Source organism: Mandrillus leucophaeus, unplaced genomic scaffold (genome assembly GCF_000951045.1).
Source record: "Mandrillus leucophaeus isolate KB7577 unplaced genomic scaffold, Mleu.le_1.0 Scaffold4, whole genome shotgun sequence".
NCBI lineage: Eukaryota > Metazoa > Chordata > Mammalia > Primates > Cercopithecidae > Mandrillus > Mandrillus leucophaeus.
In genome coordinates this window covers 1,754,850-1,763,959 of record NW_012104253.1, presented here as the reverse complement: position 1 = coordinate 1,763,959, position 9,110 = coordinate 1,754,850, and the positions used below count along the sequence as shown (strand labels likewise).

At 45.8% G+C, this 9,110-nt stretch overlaps 1 protein-coding gene across 3 annotated transcripts in view; it reads right to left on the bottom strand.

Annotated features, from left to right (window-relative positions):
- Positions 1-9,110, bottom strand: part of MOK (MOK protein kinase) — an 81,682-nt gene that overhangs the window by 54,116 nt on the left and 18,456 nt on the right. For 2 of the 3 annotated variants that reach the window (XM_011991596.1, XM_011991597.1), the window contains exon 2: positions 6,487-6,601. In XM_011991596.1, the coding sequence (XP_011846986.1) occupies positions 6,487-6,601 (115 nt within the window). Of the gene's footprint in view, positions 1-1,350; positions 1,435-6,486; positions 6,602-9,110 lie in introns of all 3 variants that reach the window. The other variant, XM_011991595.1, reaches the window with a different exon arrangement.

Below are 9,110 nucleotides of genomic sequence, written 5' to 3'. Positions count from 1 at the left end.
GGAGAATGGCGTGAACCCGGGAGGTGGAGCTTGCAGTGAGCTGAGATCCAGCCACTGCACTCCAGCCTGGGCGACAGAGCGAGACTCCGTCTCAAAAAAAAAAAAAAAAAAAAAAGAGCACATGCTAGTGATTGCCTGGGATGGCAGCGGGAAACTGAAAAGGAACAAGGAAGAACTTTCTACGGTTCTTTGTTCCACATCTTCATTACTCGAGAATATCCATTTGCCAAAACTGTACAGATAAACAATGTGCACTTCAAGGTATACAAATTTTACCTTTAAAAAACTGTATAATGTTATAGATTGCATGTTTGTGTCCTCTAAAATTCACACGTTGAAACCCTAAACTCCCAGTAGGATGATATGAGGAGGCGGGGCTTTTGAGAGGTAATTCGAGCACATGGCATTAGTGGCTCTAAGAAATGCCAGAAAGACTCTAGAGAACGTGTGTCCTCTCTCTCTCTCTGCTCTCTATCATTTGAGGACAAAGCAAGAAGACGACCACCTGCAAATCCTAAAGCAAGCCCTCGCCAGACACCAGACCTGTCTGCCAGCACCTTAATCTTGCACTTATCACCCTCCAGAACTGTAATAAATAAATGTCTGCTGTTTAAGCCACACAGAATACAGTATAATTTGTTATAGCAGCCCAAACTATATGGAGACATAGCATAATGACCAAGTAGAGGAAGGACACTGGGTGGAGGCATACATGAAATAAAAATCGCAGGCTTGCTGATTCTGGCTGCTGGATACCTAGGGTTACCGTTCATTTTGTGTATGTTTGAGGTTTTTCATATTATATTCTTTTAAGTAAAAAAAAAAAAAAAAAAAGGCTTTTAGAGAGACTCATAAATTCCTTGCCTTTCTTTTTTTCTGTTTTTTTCTGAGATGGAGTATCGCTCTGTCACCCAGGCTGGAGTACAGTGGCGCGATGTTGGCTCACTGAAAGCTCCGCCTCCCAGGTTCACGCCATTCTCCTGCCTCAGCCTCTTGAGTAGCTGGGACTACAGGCGCCCACCACCACATTCGGCTGATTTTTAATATTTTTAGTGGAGACAGGGTTTCACCATGTTAGCCAGGATGGTCTCGATCTCCTGACCTCGTGATCCGCCTGCCTCGGCCTCCCAAAGTGCTGGGATTACAGGCGTGAGCCACCGCGCCCGACCCTTTGTTTTTATCTATAACCTTACACAGCAGACTTTTGTTTTTGTAAAAGTAATGTGAGGACTGCTTAGAGGTGTGACTTGAGAAAAACCATGTACCACATCTAGACCTGACAGTGGCATCAGCGTCTGCAGCTGGGAAGAACAGTGGGAAGATCACTGTGTAGGAAGGACCTACACAGACCTGGACTCAGACTGGGCTCCACGACGTGTAGGTAGCAATGGGCCGGGTGGGGAACTTGTTCTCTCAGAATTCCAATTCCCTAGACTGAAAGATGTAACAATGCATCTTCCTCCCAGGGCCCCAGTCAGGATTCAATGACATGCATATAATTCACCTAGTACTGTTCATGACACCAGATATGTAGTGAACAACTGCGGTAATCTTACTATTATTATCATCTCACTTCCATCTCCAAAATAGTCTTCAAGCTCTCCTAACTTGTATTATCTGTTATGGAAAAACTGATTTACACAACAAGTTGCTTTTTACGGTATGCCAGCACTGCACTAAGTGCTTCATCTGCATTATTTAATTTGACCCTCACAACAACCTTATGGGGTAGATAACTGTGGTTATCCCCATTGTATAAATAAACAGAGGCACGGAGAAATTATGGAATTGTTCAAGATAGCATTAACTAAAGTGGAAGAGCTGCTAGTTCTGACCTTTAGAGTCGGAGCTAGTTACGCTATGCTGAACCCCAGGTTTAGCAGACTTGTGCCAATGTCACTGCCTCGGGGCACAAAGGGAGATCCCGCAAATACCAAGACTACGTTTTTTTTTTTAAGAGACTCACTCCATTTCTTCTATTTCTATAGGAAAAATATAGACTAAAAGCATAGCAAAAGAGAACCATTTTTTGTTGTTGTTTTTGAGACAGAGTCTTGCTCTATTGCCCAGGCTGGAGTGCAGTGGCACAATCATGGCTCACTGCAACCTCAACCTCCAGGACTCAGGCAATCCCCCCACTTCACTCTCCTGAGTAGCCAGCACTACAGGCACCACCAATGCCCAGCTAATTTTTTTATTTCTTTTTTTGGTAGAACGGGGTTTTGGCATGTTGCCCAGGCTGGTCTTGAACTTCCAGGCTCAACTGATCCGCCCACCTTGGCCTCCCAAAGTGCTGGGATTACAGGTGTCAGTCACTGTGCCCAAAGAGAGCCTCTTCTTCATTGTGTACTTTTGGCGAGTGTTGGTGGAGGAAAATTCTGAGGAGATACCAGAAAAGATACCAAAAGGACTCAGTTCTGTTGAGGCCTCAGGCAAGTAACTAACCTTCTTATTCCTAACTAAGGCCTTGAGCGACTCAAAAGGCAAACAACGCTCAGGAGTGAAAGTGCCCTCCCTGCCACAGTACTAATCCATTATGTGTATTCTTTTTACCTTTACCTTTCTTTAACTTCACATTAACTAAGATTACTGCAAAAGCTATCCATTTCTATTTGAATTAAAGCAGAGGAAAGGAGCAGAAGTAACACTGGAAGGGGTAGGGGTCAGACGCTCCAAATACCAACCTCATGCTGCCCAAGTGACTCAGTGCGACTTTCTGCTACTAATGCTTCACATTCCTCACACCACCCACACAGCTGTGCAAGGCGACTCTGAGGATTCATTTACACAATGATAAGTAAGCAGAAACGGATTTGTGTATGTGTGCAGTTACCTAACGGACATGGTTTCCTGGTGGTGAGGCACATCCTGGATCTGCTTTCTGCCAAATCCCTTACACACCAAAAGTGCCTGGTCCAGCGGAATTTTGGCTTCCTTGTCGAGGAAGGCAGAGTGAGACAGGGTCTCACTCTGTCGCCCAGGCTGGAGTTCAGTGGCACAAACACACCTCACTGTAGCTTCACCTCCTTCCTGGATTCAAGAGATCCTCCCACTTCAGCCTCCCAAGTAGCTGGGACCACAGGCACACACTACCACGCCCGGTTGATTTTTTTTATTTTTTTGTAGAGACAGAGTTTCCCTTTGCTGCCCAGGCTGGTCTCAAACTCCTGGGCTCAAGCGATTCTCCCACCTTGGCCTTCCAACGTGCTGGGATTACAAGGCATGAGCCACCATGCCGGGCCAACCTATGGGATGTGTTCTAATCAACTGCTTTTGAAGTTAAAGGCAAAGAACATAAATTGTTTCTGAAATACAGCAAATGATTGTGCATACAGTAAGGAAGGCCATCATCCACTGCACATTTACCATATGCCCCACCTTGTTAGTTTTCTGTTCATTCCCTTGCTTAGTCCTCAAGCACTCATGACAAGGAAGACAAGATTCAGGTGGACCAGGCACTTTTAGTGTGTGAGGACTCTGGCAGATGGCAGACTCAGGATGTGCTTCACCGGGAAACCATGTCCCTTAGGTAACCGCACAATCTTCCCAGGGGCTGAGGAGGTATGAGAAGGAACTTCAATAAACTGAGCATTCTTGACCCATTAGAGAACTGCTGCTTAGAACATTCTATACTTATTTGAAAGAGGCTGGACCCAGGACTGTAATCCTAGCACTTTGGGAGGCCAAGGCAAGTGGATCACTTTGAGCTCAGGAGTTCGAGACCAGCCACAACATGGCGAGACCCTGTCTCTACAAAAATACAAAAATTAGGCTGGGCACGGTGGCTCACACCTGTAATCCCTGCACTTTGGGAGGCCAAGGTGGGCAGATCACTTGAGGTCAGGAGTCCGAGACCAGGCTGGCCAACATGATGAAACCCCGTCTCTACTAAAAATGTAAAAATTTGACCGGGCGCGGTGGCTCAAGCCTGTAATCCCAGTACTTTGGGAGGCCGAGACGGGTGGATCACGAGGTCAGGAGATCGAGACCATACTGGCTAATATGGTGAAACCCCGTCTCTACTAAAAATTACAAAAAACTAGCCGGGCGAAGTGGCGGGCGCCTGTAGTCCCAGTTACTCGGGAGGCTGAGGCAGGAGAATGGCATAAACCCGGGAGGCGGAGCTTGCAGTGAGCTGAGATCCGGCCACTGCACTCCAGCCTGGGCGACAGAGCGAGACTCCGTCTCAAAAAAAAAAAAAAAAATGTAAAAATTTGTCGAGTGCGGTGATGCACGCCTGTAGTCCCAGGCACTCGGGAGGCTGAGGCAGGAGAATTGCTTGAACCCGGGAGGCAGAGGTTGCAGTGAGCCAAGATCATGCCACTGCACTCCAGCCTAGGTGACAATGTGAGACTCTGTCTCAAAAAAAAAAAAAATTACAAAAATTAGCTAGGCATTTGGTGGCTCACGCCTATAGTCCCAGTTACTCAGGAGGCTGAGGCTGGAGAATTGTTTGAGCCCCAGAAGCAGAGGTTGTAGTGAGCTGAGGTCACACCACTGCACTCTAGCCTGGGTGACAGACTGAGACCCTGACTCAAAAAAAAAACCAAAAAGCATCACACCCTACTGTTCAAAGTCCTGTACCAGCAACTTTGGGTCAAAGGTGGCTGTTTAAGGAAGTCTGTTCTTGTTTTTTTAATTTTTGTAGAGAGGGGGTCTTGCTATGTTGCCCAGGCTGATCCTGAACTCCTGTGTTCAAGCAATCCTCCTGCCTCAGCCTCCCAAGTAGCTGGAACTTCAGGTGTGAGCCACAGCACCCAGCTGTCTGCTCTTTAGATACGGGATCATCAGTACACTGTGCATCAAATTCTCTCTCATCAGTGGTTTACAAGTAAAGATGCAGTCAGGGAAAGAAAGAAGCACAGAGAATGCAGAATGCAGAGAGAGGAAGAAGTGCCAGAAGAGAAGGAGCAGAACAGCTGGTGGCTTCAGTCTTCCTAGTGACAGGTAAACTGCCATATGCATTGGGCAGTGAAGAACAAGGATTTGCCTTGGCAGAATCTGGGTTCACATCTGGCTCTGCCCACCCAGTGATCTAGAAAAAATGTCAAATTACCTCACATCTCTAAGCACCTATCCTCATGTACAAAACAAGGATAACTACCCTATCCAGATGTCATGAGGATGAAATTACTGTTCTTGGCCAGGTGGGTGGCTCACACCTATAATTCCAGCACTTTGGGAGGCTGAGGCAGGAAGATCACTTGAGCCTGGGAGTTTGAGGTCAGCTTGGGCAACACGGTGAGACCCCATCTCTATTTTTAAAGTTAACTAATTAATTAATCAAAAAATGAAGGCTGGGTATAGTGGCTCAGGCTGAGTGTGATGGCTCAGGGTGGGCACGGTGACTCATGCCTATAATCCCTGCACTTACATTATATTAATATAATATTAATATATTAATTTATTCACAGTTAAATTGCAAGGACCTCTACTACATTTAGACTAAGGTTGCATTTACAGAAGTCCAACACATGGCCAGGCACAGTGGCTCATGCCTGTAATCCCAGCCCTTTGGGAGGCTGAGGCAGGCAGATACCTTGAGGTCAGGAGTTCGAGACTAGCCTGGGCAACAGGGTGAAACCCCGTCTCTACAAAAAACACAAAAATTAGCCAGGCGTGTGGTCTGCTCCTGTGGTCCCAGCTACTCAGAACACTGAGGTGGGAAGATCGCTTAAGCCTGGGAGGTGGAGGCTACAGTGAGCTGAGATCGAGTCATTGCACTCCAGCCTGGATGACAGGGTGAGACCCTGTCTCAAACAAAACAAAACAAAACAAAAACAAACAAAATAAATGTGCTGGGCACGGTGGCTCACACCTGCAATCCCAGCACTTTGGGAGGCCAAGGCAGGCGGATCACTTGAGGCCAAGGAGTTTAAGACCAGCCTGGCCAACAAGGTAACACCTGATCTATACTTTAAAAAGATAATAATTAGCAGGGCTTGGTGGCACACACCTGCAGTTGCAGCTACTAGGAGGCTAAGTCACAAGAATCGCTTGAACTGGGGTGGCAGAGGTTGCAGTGAGCCAAGATTGCACCACTGCACTCCAGCCTGGGAGACAGAGTGAGATTCTGCCTCAAAAAAAAAAAAAAAAAAATTAAATGGATCATAAAGGGTTCACTTCCAAGCTCTCTATCCTGTTCGATTGGTTGATACATCATTTTTTGTTTTTGTAATTAAAAAAAAAAAGAAATCCAACACATATATAACTTTTAGGAACATACACACTGTTTAAGGTGAGACACACTTTTGAAACTTAAAAACTTTTTTGTGGTCATTCATCACTGATATTACAGTAAGACTGGATATGAGTAAACTCCAGTATGGTAAACATAACATTAGCACATAACCCTCACTGTCCAAAGAAATCTGACTGTATCTTACACTTTATTAAATTAATAAAGTTCCCTCCTAGTAGTAAGTCTCCGTTATTGATTGAAACCTGGATGTGTGTTTGGTCCCAAGTGCATCTCTGGCAGCCTACCTTTCAAAGCGCTGCTTCATTTGTTTACATGCATAGTAGTTTCCATCTCTCAGGTTTTGCATCTTCATAACTTCAGAAAACGTTCCCTCTCCTATTTTGCCAATTGCTTTATAGTCTATAAATAAAAATGATTACAAAAATAAAATGTTATTTATGCATATATTTGTATTCACTTCCAGACAGCAAACTTTTAATCTATAACTTAATTTAACAGCAATATACTGAGAATTGTTTCTCCTATCTTTGTAAGGTTTAGTGGTCCCCTCAACTTTAGGGGAAGTTGGAACAAAGCATCATTTCCTCCCAGTCTGTGCCCTCCCTTGGATAGCAGGAACCACCTTACCTGGATCCTGGCCAGTGAGGAGAGGCTCAGCTACCCTACAAGATTCAGAAAGCAGAGGAGCAGCAGAGATGGGATTCTTCCAGCAGGGGTGGGCATGGGCGTGGGCGTAGGCTCTGGGCTGATGTCACATTGCACCAGCAGCCTCTAAGAACTCTCCTGAAATTCACCTTCCCTGGTCCTACAGAGGGCCCAGCTGATCTGCAACAGTTTCCTACAATTCTTTTACTTCCTAATTTTCTGAAAGCTAACAGTAACTTTCCCTGGCCCTGCTGCCACATCACCCCCAGCCCTGATAATGGTTTTGTAAGCCTCTAGTTCACTATGTTAAATGCCTTCCTGCTTGAAATACCTAGGGTAGTTTCCATTTTCCTGACCAAACCCTGACTGACAACAAATGAGCACCCTGATGTGGGCTGCTGCTGTGAACAAAAATCTAAAATATGTGAGTTTGGCTTATTGGTCAGGTGGCAAAATGCTAGACAGCCTGGCATATATCATGATGAAATATTGCCCGCTTAAAGGAATGCCTGTAGTCACTGCTGCCTTTCATAGATCCACTGCCTGCGGAGCCTGCTGGCCTAGGGAAAGTGGTGGGAAGAGTCAGAATGATGGAGTATGCTAATTACTACTGACTGCCTTAGCAAGCTATTTCAAGACAAAGGTAAGTACAGGCAAGAATGGCTATACCACTTTTTAAGCAGAAATGGAAAGAATAAGTAAAGTCTAGAGAGCAAAAGTCTCACCAGTTGTAAAAGTTTCTACAGCCCAAATAATAGAAGAGTAAGATTGCAAAAACATTGGCAAAGAATAGCCCGCAAGCCTTCTCCGTTGCACAAATGGCTCATCTTTGCAGCAGAGATCACAGGAAGGCAGTTACAACCTCCAGGCATTTGTTTTAGAAAGCTTCAAGGAAGCTCCTGTAAATTGAGACCCAGAAGCATATGAGCGAGGCCGCACAGAAATAAGGCAGGCTTGGGGCCAGACGTGGTAGCTCAGCCTGTAATCCCTGCACTTTAGGAGGCCGAGCCAGGCAGATCACCCACCTGAGGTCAGCAGTTCCAGACCAGCTTGGCCAAATGCCGAAACCCTGTCTCCACTAAAAATACAAAAAATTAGCCAGGTGTGGTGGCATACACCTGTAGTCCCAGCTACTCGGGAAGGTGGGGCAGGAGAATTGCTCGAACCCGGGAGGTGGAGGTTGCAGTAAGTCAAGATCACACCACTGCACTCCAGCCTGGGCTACAGAGTGAGACGCCATCTCAAAAAAAAAAAAAACCAAAAAAACGCAGACTAGAGAGAGAGATCTCTAGCAGAACCTTGGGTGTGGGGCTGACCAGAAGCAAACAGACCAGAAATCTTCAAACATCACTTAGACTGCAGCAGAAACAAGCCTAGAGTAAAAGAGGCCTTCACTTCAGGCCCCAAACCCGCATCTGCACAAAGCAGATGGGATCTTGCTATGTTGCCCAGGCTGGCCTCAAACTCCTGGGCTCAAGCCTAAACTTCTACCTCAGCCTCCCAAGTGGCTAGCATGAGCCATTGCCCCCAGTTGACAGGGTTTCAAAATTGCAGCGCTGAACGTGGGCATCCTCTTCAGTATTCCTTTCCACATGCACATTTTGAATGCCTTGTCTGAATTCTGATTTGAACAAACCATCAGTAAAAAGGTATTCATTTTTCAGAAGTGATAATGGTTATGTCAAAACACAAAAAAATGTCCTTATCTGTTAGCAAAAAAATACAGAAGTATTTCCAGGTGAAAATGACATAATAGTTAGGATTTACTTTAAAATATCCCTGGCTGGGTGGTGGCTCACGCCTATAATCCCAGCGCTTTGGGAGGCCCAAGTGGGCAGAACACTTGAGGCCAGGAGTTTGAGACTAGCCTGGCCAACATGGTGAAACCACGTCTCTCCTAAAAATACAAAAATTAGCTGGGTGTGGTGATGCACACCTGTAATCCCAGCTACCTGTAATCCCAGCTACTTGGGAGGCTGAGGAAGAAGAATTGCTTGAACCCTGAAGGCAGAGGTTGCAGTGAGCCGAGATGGCACCACTGCACTCCAGCTTGGGGGACAAGAGCAAAACTCCGTCTCAAAAAATAAAATAAAATAAAATACTCCTGTACATTTCCATTCACTACTGCTGAAATTATAAACTGACATAGTCTCTTTGGAGGGCAATTTGGCAGCACCTATTAAATCTTTAAGATGTGCATCCTCCAGCTGGGCGTAGTGGCTCACGCTTGTAATCCCAGCACTTTGGGAGGCCAAGGTGAGGA